This window comes from Dromiciops gliroides, chromosome 2 (genome assembly GCF_019393635.1).
Source record: "Dromiciops gliroides isolate mDroGli1 chromosome 2, mDroGli1.pri, whole genome shotgun sequence".
Classification (NCBI taxonomy): domain Eukaryota; kingdom Metazoa; phylum Chordata; class Mammalia; order Microbiotheria; family Microbiotheriidae; genus Dromiciops; species Dromiciops gliroides.
In genome coordinates, this window is record NC_057862.1 from 152572591 (window position 1) to 152600489 (window position 27899).

At 41.0% G+C, this 27899-nt stretch overlaps 2 protein-coding genes across 4 annotated transcripts in view; one reads left to right on the plus strand and one right to left on the minus strand.

The window, feature by feature from the left end:
- PIAS1 (protein inhibitor of activated STAT 1) overlaps positions 1 to 9363 on the plus strand; it is a 158714-nt gene extending 149351 nt beyond the window's left edge. Inside the window, exons 12-14 of the mRNA XM_043983582.1 lie at positions 2645 to 2787; positions 4695 to 4732; positions 5335 to 9363. Of these exons, the coding sequence (XP_043839517.1) occupies positions 2645 to 2787; positions 4695 to 4732; positions 5335 to 5628 (475 nt within the window). The 3' untranslated portion in view covers positions 5629 to 9363. The remainder of the gene's footprint in view (positions 1 to 2644; positions 2788 to 4694; positions 4733 to 5334) is intronic.
- A 2354-nt stretch (positions 9364 to 11717) lies between these two features.
- CALML4 (calmodulin like 4) lies at positions 11718 to 27140 on the minus strand. 3 transcript variants are annotated; one of them, XM_043983583.1, is made up of 5 exons: positions 27025 to 27140; positions 26893 to 26923; positions 23917 to 24057; positions 19344 to 19532; positions 11718 to 12973 (listed from the first exon to the last, which is right to left on the minus strand). In XM_043983583.1, the coding sequence occupies exons 1-5, from the start codon at positions 27025 to 27027 to the stop codon at positions 12876 to 12878; spliced, it is 462 nt and encodes a 153-aa protein (XP_043839518.1). In that variant the 5' UTR covers positions 27028 to 27140; the 3' UTR covers positions 11718 to 12875. The 3 variants fall into 3 exon arrangements, with proteins under 3 accessions (XP_043839518.1, XP_043839519.1, XP_043839520.1); XM_043983584.1 differs by having other exon boundaries at positions 23917 to 24061; positions 27025 to 27102; XM_043983585.1 differs by lacking the exons at positions 26893 to 26923; positions 27025 to 27140 and adding an exon at positions 24865 to 25116.
- Positions 27141 to 27899: the final 759 nt, after the last annotated feature.

The window sequence follows — 27899 nt, forward strand, 5'->3', positions numbered from 1 at the left end:
GTTGCATGAAGTAAATTCTACTTTTAAAAATGTTCATGGACGGGGCAGCTAGGTGGTACAGTGGATAGAGCACCGGCCCTGGAGTCAGGAGTACCTGAGTTCAAATTTGACCTCAGACACTTAACACTTACTAGCTGCATGACCCTGAGCAAGTCACTTAACCTCAATTGCCTCACTAAAAAAAATTTTTTTTAAAAATGTTCATGGACAAATACATGTAATGATTTGACAAAATATGCATTAGTATCATTGAACTGAGTATTTTTCCCTTTAAGTGATTTATGCAGGTAGGTTTCCAAGCATTTTTTTAGGATTTTATTTTCTTTATTTCCCCTTCCCCCAGTTGAACCATTTCCTCACTTGCTCAAGGATTGGGTAGCTCCACATTAGTGTCTGTGCAACAGATCTATCTAATATCAGATCTGAAACTGTGAAGTAGTGAAAATGTGTGGTAACTTTAGAGGTCATATAATTCCATGTTACCACACTGAAGCTTACCTAAATTACTATAACAGATTAGCAGTTAGTAGAACTCAGTCTAATGTGTTGATTGTTCTAGTATTCCCATGCATTGTAACAGGAAGAAAACTGCCAAGAATTAAAGGGAAGCACATTGAAATGAATATAATAAAATACCTTTTCTGTTTCCATCTCTTGTAACTGACTCTTTTCCAGTTGATGTATTACAGAAATTTCTAATACCTTTCTGTCACTATACCAGATTGGCATTTCAACTTTTTTTTCTTCTTTTTAATCCCTTAACTACTTACTGTCAGAGGAGCTAGCTAATGGGAAAATGTTACTTGTGATAGACTGAAGAGGTTTAATTAAAGTTCCCATCAGACAGTACATTTTTATGAAGAGGAAGAAAGAATGTTTTATGCTTCATCTGCAATTCATTAAAATGTGGTAAAGTCTTATAACTAAGATTCTTTTCCTGGAAACAAAGAATAGCTGGCTAGAGTTTAAGGTCTTATGTAATAGCTTGTACTACTGAAATTGTACTGCTTATGTACCCCTGTGTCATCAAGTAAGACTACATGAGTGAGGCAGTACTTTTCTTTCCCTGTTCAGATAACTCTGGCTCTAACACTGTTTTGATTAATTGTCCTTTACATCTCAAATCTCTGACTAATATTTCTTCCCTCTTTTTAATTCTTCTTAACTTGGGGAGTGGGGTTGGGGGCAGGGTGAGAGGAACCTATTATAGTTCAGCCATTTAAACCCTCAGCTTCTCGTAGTGTCTTCTGTCCTATTTTCCATTATTGGACCTTCAGTTCTCCCTTTCAGGATCTTCCACCATTCTTCTTTGCTAATTTTTCTCACTCTTACGGCTGCTAACCATTCATTTTGTTACTTTCACACAGTCCTTTTCTTTTTTTCTTTTCTTTTCTTTTTTTTTAAAACAAAAAGGAACTTTATTCCAAGAGTAACCTCTCCTTAGGGGCAGCTACTTGATACAGTGGATAGAGTGCCAGGCCTGGAGTCAGGAAGATCTAAGTTCAAACCAGACCTCAGACATTTATTGACTGTGTACCCCTAGGCAAGTTGCTTAACCCTGTTTGCCTCAGTTTCCTCATCTGTAAAATGAGCTAGAGAAGGAAATGGCAGACTATTCCAAATGGGGTCACAGAGTCAGACATGACTAATCAACTAAACAACGACAAAACCTCTTCTACTTGCTTAGCCACCAAACCTGTTTTCTTTTGTCTCAATTTATTTTTAACCTTAATGCACAATTGCATTTTCCCTTGCCTACTCTTAAGTGTTAAGTTGTGCCTTTTTAATATCTGGTTAGTGGTGTGCATGTGTGTGTGTGTGTGCATAAGGGCAGGGGGAGAGAGGAGAGAGGGGGGGGGGAGAGAGAGAGAGAGAGAGAGGGAGAGGGAGAGGGAGAGAGAGAGAGAGAGAGAGAGAGAGAGAGAGAGAGAGAGAGAGAGAGGGAGAAAGAGAGAGGGAGAGAGAGAGAGAGAGAGAGAGAGAGAGAGAGAGAGAGAGAGGGAGGGAGAAAGAGGGAGAAAGAGAGAGAGAGAGGGAGAGAGAGAGAGAGAGAGGGAGAAAGAGAGAGAGAGAGAGAGAGGGAGAAAGAGGGAGAAAGAGAGAGAGAGAGAGGGAGAAAGAGAGAGAGAGAGAGAGAGAGAGAGAGAGAGAGAGAGAGAGAGAGAGAGAGAGAGAGAATGTTTATTATTAGAGCTATAACAAGGGCAAGTCAATTAAGGCACTTGCCTTAGGTGCACAAAACTAAGGGGCGGCATAAAAAAACATGGCTTAGGGGCTAGATGGCGCAGTGGATAGAGTACCGGCCCTGGAGTCAGGAGTACCTGAGTTCAAATCCGGCCTCAGACACTTAACACTTACTAGCTGTGTGACCCTGGGCAAGTCACTTAACCCCAATTGCCTCACTAAAAAAAAAAACCATGGCTTAAGTATACATTTTCCTCAAAATGGTGTGGCATTAGGAAGGGGGGGTGGGTAGCACAAAGTACATTGCTGTTTTTTACCATTACATCTGTTTCTTTTTTCCTTCAACCTCTGAAGTACTGTAGAGTTTACCAAGTTAGATTTTAAAGCAAAAGCATTTCAGGATCTGTGATCAACAGGAAATTTAAGTGACTTGAACTATGGAAACTTTTCTTTCTTTTAGCATTTTAAATCTGCCTCATCAAGCATCTCCAGTGTCAAGAACCCCAAGCCTTCCTGCTGTAGACACAAGCTACATTAATACATCCCTCATACAAGACTATAGACACCCATTCCACATGACTCCCATGCCTTATGACTTACAAGGTAGGTTATACCTATATTTGCAAATAATATTGGGGATAAAGCAGATTCAAATGATCCTCTTCTGAATGAACTTGAGGAAGAATTGGAAAGTTGCAAAATATTTAAAGCTTTAGATCAAATATGCCAGCAAGTTTTTGCATTTCTGCTATAAATTGGGCATGTGTACATTTTTGTACCATCCATTTATGGCCACTATAACCAGAACTTGCAACTAATAATAGTGATTTCTGGGTGTTGTGGACAGCCACACCTTTTGGGAAGAAACAGTTATTTGTAGATCCTCAAAGATATCAGCAAGCTTTATGTAGTATCCTAAAAATGTGTTATCATTTAGAGTTACAAATCTGAATTTTCAGTCAACCAGTTTAGATAATGTTGCTATAGGCTGTTAATTTTTACTAATTGTAGAATATCATTTTAAACAGTAACTAAAATAAATGTTTTTAACTTTATTTAATTTTATTCCATGTGGCTGTTCTGATTCTTATTCTGAAGAAATACTAAACTATTTCCACAATTACATTTTCATTTTATAAAAAATGTATTTACATTACCAACTAGCATCTAGCATATTATTTTCTTTTTTTTAAGTTTAGTGATTATAAGTTGTGATTGATTATGATTACAAGATTAACAGTGTTACTGTAAACCTTGTGATTTCTAGAACCACAGATTAGAAAAGAGCAAGCTAAATAATTTAAGGTACTGAATTGGGATTCTTCCAAAAATAATCTGTCCCCTTAGCTGTTTAGTGTGTTACCTTGAGAAAGGTTTCTATATTTCATAATGTCAAAAAAAAACCAACAAAAAACCCAACAACAACCATTTAACCAAGTCTCTTCTTCCAAAACTCATAATGCCTTTTACTTAAAATTTAAGGCCTTGAAACCTGCTAAAAGAAAAATCAGAATACTATATTTGTTGAAAGATTCTCTAAATATTTCTGTTTATCTTCCAAAGTGCAACTGGAGTCTTTACCTAGTTAGAGTTTTGTCCTTAATACTTTTTGTTGTGATACATTTTACTAATCCTGCCTAAACTGTATGGAAAAATTGGGGAACATAAGGAAACAAAATGGAAAATGTTGCATCCTAGGGTACATTGTATCTTTGTCACGTTTCTATACCTATGGTGTTTCATATGTGTAACTGTCAACCAACTAAAAAAAAATCCTGGTTTTCTGGGAAACTTTGTGTCGATTATCTTGGGTCTGCCCCTCTTCCCCCAAATTGTGATTTTAACATTTTATGTTTGATGCTTGTTTTATTCACTTATTCTTCAACTACTCTCTTTTGAATTCCAAATTAGGGTGAGAACAGGCATGAAGATAAGTCCATGCCAGTTTAGATAGAGGCTCTGGTGGGCAGGTGGCAACCTTTTTTAGGTACTCATTACTCCTGTCATCATTTTGAACCCTGTACAAGAGTAAGGCAGCGAATATAACACAAGTTTTCTTGCACAAAATTTTCAGGTAACCCTTGATACTCTACTCCCACCCCTTTGAGTTTTACCTCTGGACAACTCCTTGTTGTAATATTTGCTTTTAAGTACCCAGAAAGAGACCAAGAAAAACAATGTATGGATAAAAGTTGTTTTGAATTTCTTTAATTTGCATTGAAGCCTAGTGACTGTCAGCAACCTTTTAGAGAATAAGAATATAAAATCTTATACAAAGTATTTGCTCACATTTGTACAGGGTGTTGTTCCAAAAGTCTTAGAGTGCAGTTTTAAGCTTTAATATCGTCTAACTGCACTAAAACTTTTGGGACACTGTATATGATTTCAATATATTTATTATTAAAAAGCTTGAGTGTACTGAGATAATTGTTTTAATCTAAAGACATTTTTAACATTTTAAATTTTACTTGTCTTTAAAGATACTAACATTTTATTTTTATTCTTAACAGGTTTAGATTTCTTTCCCTTCTTATCAGGAGACAATCAGGTATGTTGTAGGAAAAAAATTACTCTGTTCATTTTCTCTACAAATTATTTCTTTTAAAAGTATAACTATTACATCTGAAATAAAATGGCTTTCCTTGGAAGGTTCTAAATGGTAGTGCCACATACCACAACCCTCATGTTTTAAAGGGCAATACTTCAAAAACTTTGTTTCACTTGTGTTTTAAATATAGTAAAAGTATTCTTATTTGCTGCCTTGTCCCAGTACTGTTTCATGTCATGCCAATAGGTAGCAAATTATTTTGGCTGATAAATTGCTTAGCCAATGAATGTCTCCTCACAAGGAGGGAGGACTATAATGCTCTGCATTATAATTTGACTTTTTGAGATTTGATTGCTTTCTGCATTGGAATAAAGAACACTAATACTTTTTATTTCCAGTTTTCTTCTGGTTTCAGAAACCAAGGTCTCCAGAGGTAAATGATCTCTACTACATAAATTCACTTGATTGTACCAATTGTCTCACTAAGGAACATTCAGAGATTTACAATATATTTCCATTTCCTACTTCAAGTTTGTGCTGCTGGGAGGAAAACTTAATAATTCAGAAGTATAATTTTCAATTATTTGTCTTTTTTTTCCTAGCATTACAACACCTCCCTTCTTGCCGCTGCAGCAGCAGCTGTCTCGGATGATCAAGACCTCTTACATTCGTCTCGTTTTTTTCCATATGCCTCTTCGCAGATGTTTCTTGATCAGTTAAATGCAGGAGGTAGCACTGCCCTTCCAACCACGAATGGAAGCAGTAGTGGCAGTAACAGCAGTCTTGTTTCCTCTAACAGCCTGCGAGAAAGTCATGGCCATGCAGTTGCCAATAGAAGCAGCACAGACACAGCATCAATCTTTGGCATCATACCGGACATTATCTCATTGGACTGATTTCCCCTCTCCCTCCCCCTTCCTCCTACCCCCCAGACTCAATGAACTTGGCAGAAAGAAGAGAACTTTGTGCTCTGTTTTACTTTATTCTGTTTAGAAACGTACACAAGTGTGTGTTTTTTTTCCTTTTTTTAGGGAAAAAAATTAAAAGAAATGTACAGAGAACAAAACTATATTTTCAGTTTTACTTTTGTATATAAACCTAAGACTGCCTGTCTGGTAAAACACGCGAAAAAAAAAAAAGAAAAAGAAAAAAACAGCCACCCACAAACCACCTTCTATTCATTTTACTGGATTCTGAAGATTTTGTTTTCAACATTTACATTTGTCCTGTGGTTTTATTTTTTTAGTTTGGATGTAAAAGACATTGCTTTCTTTGCAGTAACAGAAAAGGAATTGCATGTATGAAGTTTTAAATTGTAGGCAGTTGTTTGTTGGGGTTTTTTTTGTTTTTGTTGTTAGGGGAAAAAAACACCTTGCCATTTCCTGATAATGGCAGAGTTGAGTTCTGTGTTTTGCATAGATTTTACCCAACTTTAAGTTATATAAATCTCATCTGTCCTGGTGCATTCATTCCCTCTGTGTTTCAGAATGTAGTTTATGGGAGTGTGTGTGTTAGTGTTAGTGTGTGTTCTTGTCACTTCTGATTTTATCCAAATTTGTTCAGTTGGAATATCAAGTTTTCCATTTCCCCAAACATGTTAAAAGATCTTAAAGTTGACATTTAAGAATCTTTGTAGAATATCCCAGTTGCTTCTATTCCATCACATACTTCTATCTGCTGCACTCACCCTGCATAGTTATTAACCTGCAAAGGACTGACATACTTTCATTCTAACTCTTAAGTTGGAATATTAGAAGTTGGAACTCTTCTAGGTTGCCACTGACTACTCATGTAGTCAGTGAACTCCTGTTTTGATGGAAAGGGTGGCAAGTTTGCATAAAATTTTTTTCACCAGGCTAAGGAAGTAAAAGTAATTTCAAATGCTCTGTTGCTTGGTTTGTGCAGCTGAAAGAGGTCATGGGGCAGCATTTAAAAAAACAAACATACTGAAAGAGAAATAATTCTAAAAGTAAATGCTTTTTGGAAAATAATTCTGTAGCACCCAATATGTCTCAACTTGTACAAATCCTCTATTTGATAAAGGGTTTGAAAATCATAATGTTTTTTACTTTGTCACTTTTAATTTCTGGCTGTCAGTATGCTTGTGTTGTTAAGCTTTGGGCCAAACTTAATGCCCACCATTTAAATTTTCTTTCACTTTATTTTTGGGGCTTTATTTTTCTTCACCTTTTCAAGACATGCATGACATAGGAAAGACATTTTATAAAACTATGGAATCAGTTGGCCTGAACCATTCTTATTAAATAGTGGAATGTGTAAATAGATTGAAAGCTGTTTTTCAGAAAGGGGGGTGGGGGTGGGAGTGGGGAATAAAAAACTGAAGGGGGTAAAGTGATTCTACTTGTGTCCCAAAGTCACCATCAGAGAAAATATAGTATTCTCTGGTGTACAGAATATTTTTCTAGCTGGTTGAGAGTGCAGGGAATAAGTTTATCAGGAAAGATAAGGAATATTAAATTTGCCAGTTTTCCAGTCTGGGTTTTTATGTTCAAACACTTGATGTCAGCTAGTTGTTTTCAGAGTTGATCAAGGACCACCTTTTGTGTATGAAGTTGTCTTTTTAAACCTTGCATTGATAACAAAATGACCTACTTTCGTTCAGGTAGAAGTCAAGATTGCTGTATGATCAGTTGTATGATAAATGTATTGGTTCACATGAATATGTAGCATCTAAAAATAGTCTTTGTATTTTTACAGCCTCCCTCTGCCACTAAATTGTTGACTTGAATTTGGGGAAAAAAAACAACGAAACAAAATGTTTGTGTTTATATGTATATGTGTGTGTATATATGTATTTATAGATAAGTGTGTGTGAGCTACAAGTGAGTTAAATAGTCTTCCCCTGAGCATGTGTATTCCACACATAACTGGCTGAGTTATATTCACTATATGACCATTTATAATAAAAGTCTATTAAGTGTCAGTTAAAATAAAACATCATAAAATGGGAACTACTTCAGTTATAAATTGAATCTGGTATTGAGGTGTTTGTTTAAACACTTTTTAGAAATATTGCTGGCTTATTCATTTAGACTAATATATTTAGTAATAAAATCATAATATATTTCTAAATTTGACCTTGAGGTGGAAATGATGGCAAAACATATGGGGAGTTCTTATTTCACATCATAATAAGGCACAGGTTTCCATCAGTTTAACTTAAAAGCTTTTTTTTTTTTTTTAAGTTTTCAGATCAATACCTTTTTGTATGGAACTGAATTACAAACATTTTGGATAAAAGTTGAAAACCCCTCAGCATTTATTCAGCAAGATTATCTCTTAGGTTCCATGTCCCTCAGTCTGAAACATTGCACCAGACCTAAATAAACAAGGGCAGAAAATGATGGGGAATACATTTCCATTCACCTTTGATTTTCCTTCATGCTTTCACAAAAGAAATTAACCCTTCTTTTACCTTTGAGTATTGGTGTTCATTTCACTGTACTTAGTTTTATTTTTCTTGTGTTGAGTTTCCTTAAATTTTGCATTTGATAGCAATTTTTATTATTTACTATCAGATTTCAGTATCTGTTGTTGACCTTTTCAGTTTGGTTTTAAAAAAGTATGTCATATCCCACTGCATTTCTGTCTCAGAAAGAGGTTTTTTAAAAAAGTAATTCCTTGTTTTGTCTTTCAACTTTGGTGAACTGTCTATGAACAAATTCAGTAACTACTATGATCTTTAGGCCTTTGGCTCTCATCTCTATTGCCTGCGTCTTTCACAGTAGGTGTGTGTGTTTGTGTGTCTGTATATGTGTTTATGTACAATACTGTATGTGTGTGTATATATATATATATATATATATGCACACAAATATGAGTAAATAACTGTTTTGAATAGCAGGGTTGAAATGGCTTTTAATTGCTTTTGTGGGCATTATTGGATACATCTTTTACAAAAACTGAACTTTAACCATGCCAAGGCTGGTTGATTATAATTTATTTTGAGCATTAAAAGATTTCTTATTCTCTTTAATATAAGCATTATCACAATTTCAGATCATTACCTATTTAGCAAAGATTCACCTAAGCTTCCTAAGAATGTGATTTGCTTCTTTATATTGGATTTCTGAAACTGGTTGGAGTCATAGCCCAGTTTTAAAATTAATAACTGTGGAAAGAATTTTTTTTAATTCAATTTTAAATACATTCAGCATTTCAAGGTTTTAAAGCACATTTAGAATTATTTTAGGAAGGATTTTGTTTTATCAATGTAAGTGTTGTTAAATTCTTTTAAAAAAATAAAAATAAAAAATAAACAGCTTAGATGCAAAAGGGGGGGAGAATAGCTGGTGGTCCCAGAGTGTGCTGCTGTTAATTGTTTAATTAACAAAGGGAAATGTATATAAACAGATATAAAAGTGACCATAAATTCCATGAACTTAAATCTGTGACTCATTGCCTTAAAAATTTCTCTCTTAGAGTTTCCATACCGCATGCCAAACCAGTAAAATGGCTTTTAAAAATGTATAGTAGACCAATGTCAGTTTGTATAAAAGTACCAAGTGAAAATATTTATTACATGCATTGGAAAAAATTGTTTACCTATTGAATGTTACCTGTTTATGTAGAGATCTTTAGATGTAATAAAAAAAAAAGCATTCAGTTAATTGTCTTCTGTAAAATATACTGCTGGGCAAATAAGGTGATAATCTTTCCAAAGCACCAGAGATTTAAAAGAAAGTCAGTTATGCCATAAATGGCTATGTGGTAAGTAAGAAATATGCAAGCCTCCTTTCCCCTCTTATTATAAGGTAACCGGCAAAGAAGAGTATGCTGCTGTGTAGTGAGCCCTGTATTTGTAGTCCAAAGACCTACTTGTAAATGAATCCTGGCTCTACCGGTAATACCTTACTTGCATGACCTTGGGCCAGTTGTTTCCTTATCAAAACCTCAGTTTCCTCATCTTTTAAAATGAAGTGATTTGATTTGACTCTAGGCTTTTCCCAACTCTAAATATTCTGACAGTCATTTAAACTTCTCATACCTATATTTTAAATCGTTACCATCACTGTTCTGTAAATGGTACAAGAAAAGTAGACCACAAGCAGTTACGATTTAGTGTAAGAATAGGCTATGGGCAGGTTTTTTTATTTGCGGGGAGAGAGGGCAGAGATTTTTTTTAATGACTTAGAATCTTCGGTTGAAAGATAATCTGGAGTTGGCACATCCATTTGGAACAGCTTAAACAGTATAAACATGAGAAGGTTCCAGAGCTCTATGACTCTAAGGACCCTATGGTATAGTCTTGGTGAAAAAGGGATGAGTTCTTATAAATTTGGCATTTATTAAGTCTCGTGTGTGTGTTTGGCACTATAGCATCCCAAAAGTTTCAGTGCCATTTTAAGCTTCAGTAACAAGTACTAATATGTGATTGGCAGTGTTCTCAAAACAGCTGCTACTCTCGAGGAGATTCTACTCTACTATAGGCAGAGAGAAGTAGGTTATAAAATGTACAGAGGGGCAGCTGGGTGGTACAGTGGATAAAGCACCGGCTTTGGATTCAGGAGGACCTGAGTTCAAATCTCGCCTCAGACACTTGGATGCTTACTAGCAGTGTGACCCTCGGCAAGTCACTTAACCCTTATTGCCCTGCCCCCCTCTACCCTCCCCAAAAAGATAAAATGTACAGAGAGAGATTCTGACAGTAAAGATTAAGGGGGCAGGAGCAGCTAGGTGGATCAGTGGATAGAGTACTGGCCCTGGATTCAGGGGTACCTGAGTTCAAATCCAGCCTCAGACACGACACTTACTAGTTGTGTGACCCTGGGCAAGTCACTTAACCCTCATTGCCTCACAAAAAAGAAAAAAAAAGATTAAGGAGGCAAAAGAGAGATCGAGACAGCACATTAGGAATATCTGAGGAGGAACATCAAACAGTGGGGGGAATGGGTAGGATCAAAGACTGCTATGCAAAGCAGGTGGCACTGGAACTGGGTCTCAAAGGTCGTAAAAGGAATCTAAAAGGCAGAGATGAAGAAGGGCTACCCTCCAAAGATTAGAGATAACATGCTTTCAGGAAAGGCAAATTTTGGGAAAGACTAGTGATTGTTTAGCTACAACATGGAAGAGAAGAGTTTAGAGAGGGTAGGATCTATGTTGTAGAGAGCTTTAAATGACAAAGTAGAGGCTTGTTTTTGTTTTTATCCTGGAAAAGCAAGTAAGTCATCAAATATTTGAGTAAGAAAGTAGTCGTCAGGGGCAGCTAGGTGGTGCAGTGGATAGAGCACTGGCCTTGGAGTCGGGAGTACCTGAGTTCAAATCCAGCCTCAGACATTTAACACTCACTAGCTGTGTGACCCTGGGCAAGTCACTTAACCCCAATTGCCTCACTTAAAAAAAAAAAAGTAGTCGTCATACCTGTCCCTTTAGGAAGATGGTTTGTGGAGGAGGGAGAAATCAGGCCAAATAAAAAGTGAGGAGGGAAGAGGAGCTCCATTTGTGAACATGCTGAATTTGAAATGCCACTGGAGCATATGGATGTTCTGTTTAGGGGTGAGTATAGATATATAATATTCATCAAAGCAAGGATTATAATATCACAGAACAAATGAGTTCACCAAGGTTAGGTATAGAGAGAAAAGGCAATCCCAGGAGAGAGTCTTGGAATACCCATGTTTATGGAGTAAAAATGAAAAATAATCCCACAAGGAGATTGGGAAGCATCCAGATAGATAGGAGACAGCGAGTCATGGATGGGGAAGGGAGGGGGAGGGGGGCATCCAGATAGGAAAAGGCAGAATAGTGTCAGAAGCTCCAGAAAAAGTCACAGAAGGTGAAGACTTGAGAAAGAGTCAGTTTAACCACTGAGTTTATTAATAGTCCTAGAGTACTCTAGTTTTCCGTTGAGTTATGGTATTAGAAGCCAGATAGCAGAGGGTTGAGAAGTGAGTGGGTGGCACAGGAGAACATTTTCCTTATTGTCTATGAGGTTTATCTGTGAAGGGGAAATAACTTGAGATGATTGAGGTCTAAGGAAGGCTTTTTTTTTTTTTTAAGAAAAATTTATAGCTAGTGGGTAAGGAGCAGTTAGCTAGAGAGATTTAAGATTGGAGAGCTGGAAAAGTGATCCAAGGCAGAAGCTCCCAAGGGGTTGTATCAAAGGCACATAGTAGGGGTTGTCATCAAGTTTTGAGGTGTGTAGGAAAGGAGTTCCATGTCCCTAGGTGATGAAAAAATAAAAAGAGCCAAACTCCTGGTGTGTAAATGAACTTCTCTAGGCAGTGAAATGTTCAGTTTCCATAGAGGCCCAAGCCTCTAGTAGTAGGCCGTGTCAGATGCTCTGAGTTTTTGTGTCCGAAATGTTTTGTTTTTAAGATTGTTTCCATGCAGGCTATCCATGGATTTTAGCATGTTCTCTCTGTAGTGGAACCTTAGTGCATCAACTTAATTATTACACACTGTTTCTTAGCTAGGTTTCCACAGTAGTGACTACTTTTATGTATATATGTGTGTAGAGGAATACACTGGAAATATGGTACATAAGATAGGGACTGGAAATATGTGAATGACCCTGATAATGTGATACATGATGCAACATGAAACCTCGCCAAGAATATTTAACTTAATGCTGTAGCGGCAATATTTCTCTTTTCGTTTGGAAGATAGTCGCTGAGCTTTAAAGGTAGGGTTTGGTATTTTTCAGTCATGTCCGACTCTTCATGACTCCACTTGGGATTTTCTTGGCAATGATACTGGAGTGGTTTGCCATTTTCTTTTCCAGCTCATTTTTACAGATGGGGAAACTGAAGCAAACAGGGGGAAGTGACTTGCCTGGGATCACACAGCTAGGAAGTATTGAAGCCGAATTTGAACTCAGGAAGAGGTGTCTTCCTAACTCCAGGCCCAGAACTCTGTCGGCTTAGCCACCTAGTTACCCTTTTGTTCTTTAATTAGATGGCCCCATTTAAGTGGATTTATTCATTAAGGTCATAACACTGTTAAAAACAATTTTATTTGTATCATTACAGAGTTCTTGTGTCAGGGATAGAAGGCAGCACCCTAAGCATGATACTACCATTTCCCCTAGAGTAAAAAGGACACGTTTTATAAAAATCCAATCGAATAGCAGAAGTTTCCAGATTTCAAAAATGACTCCTCTTTGTATCCACATGTATCCAGTTCAGTAATCTGCTGTAGGAAGTGTGATCATTTGGATAAATTCGTTGTACTTCACTTTGCCGTTTGGTCCAATATTAGCTTCTTTCAGGAGATCATCCACTAGAATGAATCACATTAATTTCTAAATTCAGTTTCAGTGTTGCTTGTATGCATCACAGTATGCTCTTTTCAGAAATTAAGATCCCCAAAGACTCTTTCCATTTTATTAAAATAGATAGCATTCCTATACATTGAAGGAAGCAAGACCTTGAGTGCAAAATAGGCAAAAGGAGTCTTTGCTCGGTCAGATCCTATGCCCTGGGAGCTCAGTCAGTTCTCCCTTTGCCCTCACTCAGTATGGCTTTGGATTTTGCTGCCCTTAAATGGTTTTAGTCTGAGTTTAAACTATTCTCAGAAATTTTTTTTCTTTTTTTTTAAGTGAGGCAATTGGGGTTAAATGACTTGCCCAGGGTCACACAGCTAGTAAGTGTTAAGTGTCTGAGGCCGGATTTGAACTCAAGTACTCCTGACTCCAGGGCCGGTGCTCTATCCACTGCGCCACCTAGCTGCCCCAGAAATTTTATTTTCTAAGGATTTGGGAAAGTGGGGAGAAAGGAAGAGGAAGAGACCATTATAAGTGAGAACTCTATTCTCACTCCAGTCTTTACTTGAAAGTTTGAACCGCCATTTTTAACCCAGGATTGGCCCAGTCTCTTTAGGATTCTCTGACTGAGTTTGAGTTGAATTTAACGAAGATGTATATCCCTATCCCTAAACTGGAATCATATTGACCTTGATGTAGACAGAGTGTGAGGGCAAAAAAATTGATTCTTTCTCTTCTTGTTCCATGATACCAATAAGATAACTAGTACTGGGTTATCTTGTCTTTTGTAATCTTTCCTTCTTTTTTAATGAGAATACTAGAACTGAAATGAATCTGCTATCTATAAGCCACAAACATAAATTGTTCTGATTTGTTTGTTCTGAGTTTTTGTGTTTTTTAATTCCTGTTTCCAATGTTTCTTCTGGTTCTGAATGCCTGGACAAAATATTGGTCTGTCAGTCTTTTCACCCTATACTATCTATTCCAGAACAACTCAATTTAACCCTTTTAGAGGTATTTTCCTCCTCCTTTTGCTCTAAAGCGTTCTTAACCTTTTTTTTTTTTATTATCAGGAGCTCCTTGGGCAATGTGGTGAAACCTGTGGACCCCTTCTCAGAATAGTATTTTTAGATACATAAAATAAACTAGGATTAGAAAGGAAATCAATTATATTGAAATCCACTTATCAAAATATTAAATAAGTTCATGGATCCCACATTAAGTACTATGTGAGAGCAACCTCTTTCCCTACCTTAAGTTGTTCTGGTTTAAGGTTTTATTAGGTATTTTTCAAAGAATTCAACTTAACAAGAATCTTAAATCAAGATATGACAATTGTCACCTACCATATTAAGTTATCTGGGACAGACACTATGCACATATTATTCAGGGCAGCTAGAAAATGTCCTGTGATTCTCTGTTCAGCCGCCCTTCCCCAAAGTTTAATTATTCTGCTCAGTGCCCAAGCTGGTATCTAGTAATAGTAGTTCTGGGTATTTTTAGGAAGTTGAGGAGACTGTCATTTATCTTCCTTCACCAAGAAGTTTCCTACGAAAACAGCCGGCTGGTTGGAAACATCCCAGTATGTTGTCCCTGAACATCAGATCCCTCCACTGCTGGGGCTCTGAGTCACTTTCTAGCAAGATGAAGGCAGCCAGCAGGAGACTCCCTCATGCCCATTTTAATGGGAAACACGATTTTCCAACATCGTGCTGGTGCCTGACGATACCATCTGGGTAGAATTCGGGTCATGCTCAGTAATGATTCCCCGTCCCTAATCTGAAGATTAGTAAAGAACCAAGGTCCTGAAGTAGGCCAGTGCCAGGCCGCAGAGGGGCCTTCAAGCCTGACCAGCTACTCAAGATTTAAAAAGGGGGTGGGAGAGGGAAATCATTCAGCACCTGGATAGGCAGGTTCTGATGTCCTAACCCTGGACAAGAAGAGAAAATCACTCCTTCTCTCTGTTCCTTGGGAACAGTACTATTTTCTTTGCTGGCTAAACCAATGATAGATGTATGTGAGTTTGGTGGCATGCTTTAAATACAGACCATTAAACACACGAATTAGGAGAATAACAGCGGCCTACTTGCTAACTCTCCATATATAGTTTTGGAACCAGACCTGTAATTTCATTAGTAGGATTATTTGGCAATTTAAAGTCTCAGAGAGTTGTTTAGGAAAACCAAGAAGGCCTTGGCCACAGTCACACAGCCCTGATGTATGAGGGGTGAAACTTGAATCTAGATCTTCTTAGCTCCAAATCTAGATCTCCATCCACAGCAATGCTGCCTCTCAATCCTATAGAGCTGGCAGATAAAGTACCTAAGTGGGCCCCTCACAGAAACTGAGGTGGGGGGGCGGGGAATCTGAGATGCCATTTCAGTCACAATCTTGGTGGTTACTAGAATGAAAAAGTGAGGGAAGATAGTTATTTTATCCTTACAGCCTTTATGGTGGTTTTAAACAATCTTGCGGATAAAGCTAGCTACTCCCTAGATCCAGAGCCCTGGAGTCAGGAGGACCTGAGTTCAAATCCGGCCTCAGACACTTAACACTTACTAGCTGTGTGACCCTGGGCAAGTCACTTAACCCCAATTGCCTCGCTTAAAAAAAAAAAAAAAGAATGGTACAACTGTGATGGATGAGAAATTGTCTAAGCCAGCTCCCTTACTGGAGATGTGGGAAATAGAAGAGCAACTTTGCTAATTAGTGACAAAAGATGGGACTAGAACTTGGGCTTCTGACTCTCTACCATGCTAACTCCTTTTTCAGCAATGAATATTTAAAAAAAAAAAAGATTTGTGGTCATTCCCTAGAGAGGAAGGAAAGAGAGAGAATCAAGCATATATTCAGTACTTACTATGTGCCAGGCACTGTGCCAAGCACTTTACAAATATTTCTTTCATGTGATCCTCACAAGAGTGCTGTGAGGTAGGCACTCTTATTGCCCCTGTTTTACAGGTAAGAAAATTGGGGCAGCTAGGTGGTGCAGTGGATAAAGCATTAGCCCTGGATTCAGGAGGACCTGAATTCAAATTTGACCTCAGATACTTGATACTTATTAGCTCTGTAACCCTGGGCTAGTCACTTAACCCTCACTGCCCCTCAAAAAAAAAAAAAAACAAATACAGGTGAGAAAATGAGGCAGACAGAAATTAAATGACTTTCCCAAGGTCACACAGCTAATCAGTGACAGATCTTCCTAACTCTGGCCCAGTAGTCTATCCACTCCACCATTCTAGTTATCGGAAAGACTGATGGAATCATAAATTCAGAGCCAGACAGTAGCACTGGAGCCATTTAGTCCAATCTCCCCATTTTACAAATGGGGAAATGGGCCCAAAATGGGGGGGAGGACTTGCCTGGCTAGAGTCTGAGGCAGGGTTTGACTACAGGTCTTCTTGACTCCATGTTCATCATGAACTGATTTTGGTGAACCTCCAGAAAATTCTAAGTGCTTGATACTTTCAGCAGGTTGGGATTAGATGACATCAGAGGTCCCTGCCAACTCAAAGATTCGATTAATTCTTAATCCCTTTTACTTACCCATATCTGAATGCAAGACAAAACCAAAACAGCCCCCACAAAATTCTCAAATCCAATTTCTAGAAAGGGGATAAGAATTTTAAGGTGTGCTCCCACCTAGAAATTTCTCTATTTCAAGGGGGATTCATGAAGATATAGGAGCCACTCCCTGAAAAATTTACAGATCCCAATCTATATGACAAATATATTTATTCCAACCTCCTATTCCCAGCCAGCCTTAGTCATACTATTCCCCTTCTCTTCTATGTTCCAGCTAAAGTGGATAGAGTGCTGGGCCTGGATTCAGGAAGACCTGAGTTCAAATCTGACTACAATCACTTACTAGCTGTGTGACCCTGGGCAAGTCACCTCACCCTGTTTGCCTCAGTTCCTCATCTGTCAAATGAGCTGGAGAAAGAAAGGGCAAAACCATTTTAGTATCTTTACCAAGAAAACCCCAAATGGGGTCATGAAGAGTCAGACACGCCTGAAACAACTGAACAACAAAAACTATGTTCCCCCAATGCAGAGTAAATGGCCACTCCCCGATCTCATCCCACCCTCTCTTGCCTCTCTGAATTGGAGTATACCTTTGCCAGTCCCTAGAACTACCTCAGTGTAGATCATTATTTGTTGAAAACCCTTTTCTTCCAAGCCCAGCTGAGGGACTCATCAGCCTCATGAAGCCTTTCCTGATCGATGCCTCAGCTCAAAGCCTGTCCTCCCTTCTCAAATTTGTCATATCCTTCTGTTCAACCACTACTACATACATACCAAATTGATCAGAGCCACTGGTGCACATGTTGTATCCCCCCTTCTAGAACATAAGCTGCTTCAGGGGAGGGATCCTGTTATTCTTTAATTTGGTATCCCAAGCACCTTGCAATGGGTCTCATATATTTCTTGGTCGTCTGGACATATAATTTCATCAGTGTAGGGAACTCCCAGTGAAAAAACTTCCTCTCTTAAGTTCAGATCTTCAGTTGCTCTGCGATCCACAGTTCTGGGAGCCTGGGACACAGAGAGTTTAAATAATCTGCCTAAAATCTCACAGCTAGTTTGTGTCAGAGGCAAGACTTGACCTAAGACTTCTAGATCCACTGAGGCTGCCTGCTTCTCACCCAGTAACTAAGAAGTAGATTCTTTAAAAAAATTTTTTAATCTTTTACACAAGTCAAGTCAAATCAATTATTCAAGCACCTACTATTTGCCAAGCATTGTATACAAAGAAAGCCCCCCCAAAAAGTCTGGTTTGATTTTTTTTTTTTAAGCCAGATCTATTTTGGATAGCAAATAGATTTCCCACCATCCACCTTTTTCTGTTGCCTGAATTGGACTTTCATTAAATATCAGCTGAATTTTCTGTAGGGGCCTGAAAGAAAAGGAATTACCAATTAACCAGAAGGGAAATTATTCCCAGGTTTCTGGCCTTGGGCTCTGGAATTTGGTTGTCCCCTATGAAGAAACAGGAAATGTTGAGAGTGGTGTGGTCAGGTGGTGCTAAGCCGGATCCTTGAATCTCTTACCCCCAGCCCCCTGAGCCCCCAAATCACCAGAGGGGGAGAGAGGACTAATGGTGCTTTGGGCCTGGCCCCCATCTTATGGTAGGGAGCGGGGGAAGGGTCCTAAGGACAGAACTCGAAGTGGTGCATTCTGGAGCAGGCTCTTTGTTTGATGTGGAGGCTCCGTGTTGGAGTGAGCCCAAGGAGAATCTGGCTTCCCAAATAAAAAAAGGCAAGTTCTTAGGAGGCGGAAAGGTTGGCCGTGATTCTGTTGATCTGGAAAGGTTTCAACTAGTCCTATCCTCCCGTGCATTCCTGACATACTGTATTTCCCTGGAAATTGTGTGGGTGTTAGAACCAGATTACTTCTAGATATTTGCTTGTCTAGCTGTCAAGGAGCAAAGGTCAGGTATCCACATGAGCTTCAAGAACAAGGAGGGGCCAGAGGAAGAGTCCTTGGGAGCTTTGGAAACTTCCTTCCTATGAAGCGCCTGCCCAGCTGATATTCTTGGAAGAGCAGATTTTCCCTAAATACTGAAAGTGCCACTGAGTCTGACTGAAGGATTTCAAACATTTCAAGAAACCCCCTAAATTTCTGCCCCTGCTTAGAATGAGCTAATTAGCACTTAAAAGGGAAAAACAGGCCTGTTTTAAATTCATAGAATTATAGCAGTAGAAAGCTACCTTAGAGATCATAGAATCAGCTAGGTGGATGGTGTCAGGCCTGGAGTAAGGAAGACTCCATCTTCATGAGTTCAAATCCAGTTTCAGATAAGTACTAGCTGTGTGAACTAGGGTAAGTCTCTTAACCCTGTTTGCCTCAGTTTCTCATCTATAAAATGAGCTGGAAAAGGAAATAGCAGACCACTCTAGTATCTTTGCCAAGACAATCCTAAACGGGGTCATGAAGAGTCAGACATGACTGAACAACAACGGTTGAAAGAGTATTGGATTTGGAGGTAAGAGGACCTGGGTTCAAATCCTGCTGTGCAACTTACTATCTATAGAGTACTTACGGGGATAAGTAACAAACTCTCTGGGCCTCAGTTTCTGTATCTGTTTTAGAAAAAAAGAATGAGGGGGCTACCCTAAATGGATAGTAAGATCCCCTTTCACTGTAAATCTGTGATCCTTCTGTGAGGAGATCGTGGTTGAGGTACTGAGAAGGACCCTAAGTCCTGGAAGGATCTGGAGTAGGCCTAGCCTTGCAACAGGCCAGTCCTCCCACCTGCATTAACAGCAAGCAGTAGCAGAAATGAGCAGAAGCTGACAGCCACTTGTCCTCTTAAGCTCTGACTCCTGCTGCTCCTGTGACCTTGGGCCGGTCATTTACCTTCAGCCACACTCATAGGTCTCTTACCTTCCTTGTTAGTTAAGCGTTCTCCCAGTTTGGTAAGTTTGGATCTTAGTTCTTCTGCAGTGATGTACCCCTTCTTCTCTTTATCAGTCATCAGCATGGCCAGTAGAATTTCTTTTTGTGGCTCTTCCTGTTGCATTTGCTTGTGCATGATGGTAAGGAAGGTAGAGAAATCCAGCTCAGCATTTCTGTCTGGAAATACCAAAGCACAAAGGGAGAGGAAGGAGAGTTTTCTCCAGGAGACCTGGTTGTGGCCGATGGGGATTTAAGCATCAAATCAATGTAAGCTCAGGACTAAAAAATGGAAGGGGGGGGGGGGAGAGTGAGGGGGAAACATACCGTTTTAATTAGTTTGTTAAACAATTGCTTTCCTTATGCATTGCAGGAGGGGGCAGCTAGGTGGCAAAGTGGGTAGAGCACCTGGCCTGGAGTCAGGAAGACCTGAGTTCAAAGCCAGCCTCAGACACTTACTAGCTGTGTGACCCTGGGCAAATTACTTCACCCTGTTTGCCTCAGTTTTCTCATCTGACCAATGAGCTAGAGGAGGAAATAGCAAACCACTCTGGTACCTTTGCCAAGAAAACCCCAAACGGGGTCACAAAGAGTCAGACATGACTGAAACAACTCCACAAGAGCAACACTGATTGGAGGAGACATGGCATGACAGGATGAAACCCAGACTTGGCATCAGTAGGTCTTGGTTCAAGTCCTAGCTTTGTTACTGCCTCACTGTGAGACTTTGGGCAAGTCACCTCATCTCTGCAATTTGGATTCCTCACCTGCAAAATGAGGTGATCCATAGTACTTAAGAGATGGAAGGCATTTGTAGAGAACAAGTGTAATGTCCTTACTTTACATATGGAATAATAGAGGCCCAGACATATTAAATGATTCTGCAAGGTCTTATGGGTAGTGACTGGATCTGAACTCAGAGCTGTAATGGCGCTTTTAGTGCCTAGAGCAATGGGGATAAAGGTTGGTGGGAAGGGAGGTGTCTTCAGAGATTTGCCTGGGAGAGGAAGCACATCATAGGACTCCAGGAAACTGATCCTAAGAGACAAAAAGTACAGTTCACAATATCTAAATTCTGCAGCCTTGAAGCAAAGCTCTGTGGCTCCACCCTTAGTTACTGCCTAGAATGAAACCCAAACCTTCTTTGAATTTAGTGGTACTTCTACTGCAGGATTAGACTAAACTATCATCTTAAGAGCCCCTTCCAGTACTAACATGCTGTGATTCGAAGATTTGCCTCAAGGGTCCTTACATATGATTCTCAACTTTTCTGAATGAGACCTACTAACTCATTAAGCGGTGGGCTCAGAAAGGAGAATGAGAGGGAGACATGAGGGCTCATGGAGTATCAGAAACCGGGGTGTGACTGAAGGAAAACTGAGTGTTCTATAAACTTTGATTTTCCGTGAAAAGAAGACAGAACCCTAGAACATAACCAACCAATCTCTTAGAACCAGAAACCCCAAAAGAAAAGCCAAAATTTAGAAGCACTCCTACCAGCCCTGGGGGGTTTGAGACAGAAAGAACACTTTCCTTTATCTCTTTGGGCCTGCCTGTGGTCCCCAGTGACTAAGGGCAAGCTTTCCGTTCAGTGCCAGTGACTGGTGAGTTGGGGGTACTTTCTCTCTTTTTCTCTCTCTTTTGTCTCTCTGTCTCTGTCTCTCTCTGTCTCTTTCTCTGTTTCTGTCTCTCTTTGTTTCTGTCTCTTTGTCTCTGTCTCTTTCCGTTTCTGTCTCTTTCCCTATTTCTCTCTGTTTCTGTCTGTCTTTTTGTCTCTGTCTCTGTCTCCTCTGTCTCTCTGTCTCCTCTGTCTCTGTCTCTTCCTCTGTTTCTGTCTGTCTCTGTCTCTGTGTATGTGTGTGTGCGTGTGTCTGTCTGTCTGTCTCTTACTTTGGTCATACACAGCTCTCCTGAGTTTCCTTTTTGGGCCAGTATGGAACAGTGAACAGAATGCTGAACTTGGAGTCAGGCATGACCTGGGTTCAAATCCTGCATCTGAGAAAGAGGGAATCTAAGCCTGCTTAGTACTCTTCCTTCCCCTCTCAAAGGCCTAAGGGATTCAAAGTCAGAGGGCTTGAGTTTGAATCCTATGCTGGGCACTTCACTCCACCTTCCTCAGTTGTAAAACCTGGAAAATCAATGACATGTAAGAACCCTATTAAGCACTAAATATATAACTTCTAGATGTTTGACTGTGGGCAAGTTATTCAACCTCCATGAATTTTGTTTCCTCATTGGTAAAATGAAGATAATATATGTAGTACCTTCTTCACAAGGTTGTCGTCTGAGGCTCAAGTGAAGTAAAGGGTTGAAAGCACACATGTTGCAGAATTTAAAGGGGGGAAGGAGGAAGCTTTTACATAGTGCCTACCATGTGCTAAGCATTTTTTACAAATATTATCTCATTATTATCCCTCTTTTACAGGTGAGGAAACTGAGGCAAACATAGGGTGAAGTGACTTGCCCAGGGTCACACAGCTAGTAACTGTCTGATGTCACATTTGAACTCAGGTCTTTCCATCAGCTGCTGCTAGGCACATGTCAACTGTAGAATTAGAATCTTCATGCCTTTCTCACCCAGTCACACATACACATCCTTCCCACCAGTTTTTACAGGATTGCCTATGTGCTGTGCTTGACTCCTTATAGATTCACACATTGCATGCATGTGTTTTGGAAAGAGGCCCTTGTAAGAAATGATAAAAGGTTTGGCTTCAGAGAGACCTGGGAAGACTTGTATGAACTGAGGCAAAATGAAATAAGCAGAACCAGGAGAACCATGGCGTACAATAACAAAACAAAACACACAACTTCCCTATCGGAAAACTACTTCAAAATGCTGATTAATGTAGGGACCATCCATGATTCCAGAGGACCAATGGTGAAAAATGTTTCCCCTCTCTGGACAGAGAGGAAATGGATTCAACACCCAGAATGAAACATCCATTATTGGCATCTCTCTCTCTCTCTTTTGCAGGGCAATGAGAGTTAAGTGACTTGCCCAGTGTCACACAGCTAGTATCAAGTGTCTGAGGCTGGATTTGAACTCATGTCCTCCTGAATCCAGAGCTGGTGCTTTATCCACTGCGCCACCTAGCTGTCCCTTGAAATATCCATTATTGGACACAGCCGATTACAGGAATATTTTTTGGCCTGACTCTACAGTCAAGAGTTTGTTTTTGATGGGGAATAGGGTGAAGTAGAAGTGGGAAGGAGAGAACATTAACTTTGAATTAGGGGGGTAGTAGGTAGAAGAACCTGAGTTCAAATCTGGCCTCAGACACTTGACACTTACTAGCTGTGTGACCCTGGGCAAGTCACTTAACCCTCATTGCCTTGCCGAAAAAAATTTAACTACAAATAAACTAACAGAAGGCCATAGCTTCATATCCTCTTTTTTGTCCTTTGTATATGGAAATGTTTATATCTGTCCACAATTATTAAGTTTATAACAAAGAACATCAAAGGTTTTTGTTTCTGTTTTCTTTGATGGGGAGTTGGGGGGATTGGGCATAGGAAGATTGAAAATTTAATTTTTGTTAATTGAAAAAAATTTAATTTAGTTACAAATAAACTAACAGATGGTCATGGCTTCACCCACAATCCTCTTTTTTGCTTTTTGTATATGGAAATGTTTATATTTGTCCATAATTGTTAAGTTTATAACACAGAACATCAAGGATTTTGGCTTTCTTTTCTTTGATGGGGGGATGGACATAGGAAGAGAAAAAATTAAATTTTTATTAATTGAAAAAATTTTAATTAAAAATAAACTCCCGGGGGCGGCTAGGTGGCACAGTGGATAAAGCACCGGCCCTGGATTCAGGAGGACCTGAGTTCAAATCCAGCCTCAGACACTTGACACTTACTAGCTGTGTGACCCTGGGCAAGTCACTTAAACCCCCATTGCCCTGCAAAAAAAAAAAAAAACTCCCAGAAGATTGTGGTTTCCTATACAATGCTCGTCATTTGTTCTTTGTACCTGGAAACATCTATATTTGTCTGTAATTTTTAAGTTTTTAACTAAGAACACTTTGAAAAGAAAAGAGGACCCCGGCCACAGGGGTTTGGCTTTTTTTCCCTCCTAGTTTGGCTGCTGGCTCGTTTGTATCTGACTGCTGTGCCCTAATCTCCTACGGTCTAACCCTTTCCCCAGGAAGGTTGAGTACAGATGTTTTGCTGTACACAGCTTCTCCCATTTCTCCCACTGCCTCTCTGCTCTCAGTGGGTTTGCTGCTCTTTCATATACTTCTCTTCCTGTCTCCACATAGAACTTCTGTGTTAGGGTTGGGGGGTGGATAGTAGGAGGAAGAGCTCCCCCCCTCCCCCGGCCAGGCCTAGGCTCCGCCTACAGCCACCCTCCCCTCCCCAGCCTCTGTCTCTGGTTTTCCTCCTTCCCAAGCTGATGCTGGTGGCCTACATTCTGCCAGCGCTGTGGTCCTCCCACTGCACTGACTCAGCTTCCCCACCAGGCTGACAGCTGTGGATGCAGGCCTGATCCTGCTTCTTACTTAATAACTTCTGCTCAGCTCCCCCCAGAGCTTCCTGGCTCCAGCAGACTTACCTAGTTTATGATCCTGCAGGTGTCTTCCCACTTCTCCCGGGGTCGGGCTGGCCCCCAGGCACCGCATCACCACAATTAGGTCGTTAGCTTTTATTCTCCCCCTTTGTTCCTTGTCGTAGAGGGAGAAGCATTCCTTGTACTCTGTCTCAGGGGAGGAGAAGGAAACAAAGAAAGGCCTCTTTCAGCCTTAGCAGGGAAGCAAACCAGGGTTATCCTACCAGTTGTCCCCAACATGAGAGCCAACGTGACCCGGATGGTGACATACTAGGCCCTAAAAACCACAGCTCCGGGGAAGCTTGGTGGCACAGTGGATAGAGCACCGGCCCTGGAGTCAGGAGGACCTGAGTTCAAATCTGGCCTCAGACACTTGACACTTACTAGCTGTGTGACCCTGGGCAAGTCACTTCACCCCAATTGCCTCACCAAAACAAAACAAAACAAAACACACAACTCCCCTATCGAAAAACTACATCTGCTTCCTGGGACAAGCTTGGATGCAATTTGCTGTCTGGTAACTAGAAAGGGTATCTGGTCCACATCCCTGCTTCCACCTCTCTCAAAGACTACCTAAAACACTAGGAATAGAGTCTAGATAGCACCTACTAGGTGCCAGACACTGTGCTAAGTGCTTTCCGAGATTTATTTTCATTTACTCCTCACAACAACCCTGGGGAGGTAGGTGTTGTTATCATCACATAGTTTCCTTTTTGGTCCAGTATAGAACAGTGGATAGAATGCTGAACTTGCAGTCAGGCATGACCTGGGTTCAAATCCTGCATCTGAGAAAGAGGCAGATGACAGTTAAGTGACTTGTCCAGGGTCTCACAGCTAGTAAGTGTCTGAAAACAACTTTCAACTCATCTTCTTGACCCCAGGCCTGGAACTCTCTAACATTCTAGGGAGGTTCCTCTTTGGGTCTAACTGAGCTCAGAGCCCACTTCCTCTCACCGAGGAGAGAAATTCTTGCTTTACTGTTGTCTCCCAGGGACCCTGGTGGTTGGCTAGATCTCCTTTGTCTTCTCTTCCCTCCAAATCCTTGGATCTTTGTTCCCAAGATCACTTCTTAGTCCCTGGAATCTTCCCTCCAGCTGCTCCATCATCTTACGGCCATCCCAGCTCCCCTCGTCAGACAGAGCCTGGCCCTCTGCAGGGGGGCAAGCACCAGGCTGCGGGTGGGTTGGGGGGTAGTGGAGGGGGGAGGCAGGGAAAAGAGAACAGAGCATGGTGGCTACAAGGGAGCCGGAGGCCTCTTAATGTTTCCTAATTAATGAACTATGGAGTTCCTCAGCCTCGGAACATCCATCAGAGAGCCAAAGGATCTCTTCTGGGGGAAAAGGCTTTTGAAACATTTATGTGTGTAGGGTTACAGCCTGGAATACTAATGAAAGGCAGGGTGGGCGGCGCTCAGAGTCAATTAGCTGCCTTTTCTGTAAACAGAGGAAAGTGGGGGGAGGGGCAAAAGGAGGGGGGACTGAGGAGCTGGGCTCTCTACTCGACCTTCCCCTGTTGTACAGGCTTGCGGCTCCTGAGCTGGGGAGGATGCGGGGGGGAGGGTGCGGGAGGGAGGCCCGCCCGGGTACTGGAGGGCGCCGAGCAGAGGGCTAATTAGAGGAGACACCTCGTGGGGAGCAGGGGGATGGGACTGAAGATTTTAAGTGGAACGTAAAGAAATCGGACGTGACATCTTCATTTCCTGCCAGAGCCTAATTCGGTCTGAGGACGCTCAGCTCGGGGAGCAAGATTTAATGGGCTGAATTCCTGTCGCCCGCTGTCACGTTGGGTTGAGATGAGGAGGGAGATGGGCAGTCTTGGGGGCGGGGGACGGGGCTGAGCGTGAAGAGACTGGAGCAGACGCACAAACCTCTCCACTGCCGGTGGGGGGCAGAAGGAGGGTTTACTCATCCTCTTTTGCGGCTTTGATGTTTGGGGACCCTGGACTGGGGGCAGGATGACCCTTTGGAGGGAATGTGGCAAAGAGCCTCTGCTTCTCTTACATCCATTTCCCCCTGATACCCTCTCCCACTTTGCCCAGATGAGCGAGGCAGGAAATGTACGTGGGTTCCTCGTTTCATTTCCTGAGGGGGTGAGTGCGTTTGAGAGAGAGAGAGGGAGACAAGAGACAGAGACCCAGACCATACCACAAAGAATTAGACTAGTGCTTGCTGTGTGACCTTGGACATGTCACTTCCATTCTCTGGGCCTCAATTTCCTCCTGTTTAAAAGAAGGAAATTGAACTGCATGAAAGACCAAATGGAAAGAACTGCAGGTATCAGACTTCACTTTTACTCTCAATGTCCTTCATGTTTGCTGTTGCTGGTCTCCAACTGGTCCATTAAAAGGAATATAGGGGGCGGCTAGGTGGCGCAGTGGATAAAGCACCGGCCCTGGATTCAGGAATACCTGAGTTCAAATCCGGCCTTGACACTTACTAGCTGTGTGACCCTGGGAAAGTCACTTAACCCCCATTGCCCCGCACAAAAAAAAAAAAAAAGAAAAGAAAAAAGAAAGTGACTTACGCCAAAACAATAAAATAATTTTTAAAAAAAGGAATATAAACCCAATAAAGTGTCAACATTCTCCAATCCTCCTTGGCAGGTTAGATAGAGAATACTTTAGAAGTCTGAGCAAATCTAATGAGTTTTTTCTTTCTCCCCCTTTCCCTACCTCCTCCTCTTCCTCTTCTTCCTCTTCCATTTCCTCCTTTGCTTTCCAAATCAAACAACTCCCTTTCTTGACTCTCCATGTCTTTCCCCAGTCTTGCCTTTCTCAACAAACTCAAACCATTTCTTCCAGGTTCTGAGCTGTGCTCATTCCAGGCTCCGGCTGGGCCTAACCCAGCTTGTGGACCATCATCCCCCTCAGCCCCCGCCACCCCCACCCCAGGACAATACTCAGAAAGAGGCTTGCTTTTACAAGAACTGCCTCAAACTGCTAAATGTGTTGGATCCTGCTAATTAAAAGCAAACTGTACATACCATTAATTTGATCCTGGGACAGAAATTTCGCCTGTAGCAGAGAGAGAGAGAGAAAGTGAACAAGAAGAAATTATCCATAGCTAGCCTTCCTTGTTCTGTGCAGATCCCACCTAGAGACCTCGGTTCACTCACCATTATTTCCCCTGTTTGGGTCAGGAGCCGGCTACCTGGACTCTCAAGATTCCCTTTCCTTTGTTACTTCCGTTCTTGATGATTCAAGGCTAAAGTCCAGCCAATGCCAACTTGGGGTGGAGAGGGATGGTAATAAATACCCAGCTGCCATGGCAACCAAGCTCCATCTGTACAGCGGGGTCGGATTCCAACTTTCAGTAGCAACTGCCACTTCTCCCCGGGAAGGGGCCACAAATTAAAATGAAGTTTTCCAGGAAAATGGCTAAGAACATGGGACCCTGGCTTTGGAGCCGTCCTACCACTCCTGGGGGGAGGGGGTGGAAAGGAACAGCCACCGGCCCCAAAAGGGGCTCCTGGAGGTACATAGATGGCTACTGAGGTCTCCAGAACCCCAAAGTGAGCCCCAATAATGGAATACCTTGGTCCAGGAGACCGATGCCCCTTAGACCAGCGTGGCCTCACATGCCATTGCCAAAGAGCTGAGCACATGAGGTGTGGCTTCTCATGACGGGAGTCATTTTTTTTTTTTTTACATAATACAAATAATGGTCAGAGACTCGATTTTTTGGCCAGAGAAATTCACCCTTTGACTGGGTCTGTGTGAGGCTGCTTTGCATTAAATTCTCCTTTTGTCTTCATTCTTCATTCTAGGCTATAGAACTCTCCAGTGGTTAGTGGGCAGGGGGTAGACAGGGAGGGGCAGAATAAATGGGAAAAATCCACAGATAATCCATAAGCACCACTCTTAGGGACATGTCCAATTAATAGCAAAACAGGCATCGAGGGGGCAGCTAGGTGACACAGTAGATAAAGCACCAGCCTTGGATTAAGGAGGACCTGAGTTCAAATCCAGCCTTAGACACTTGACACTTACT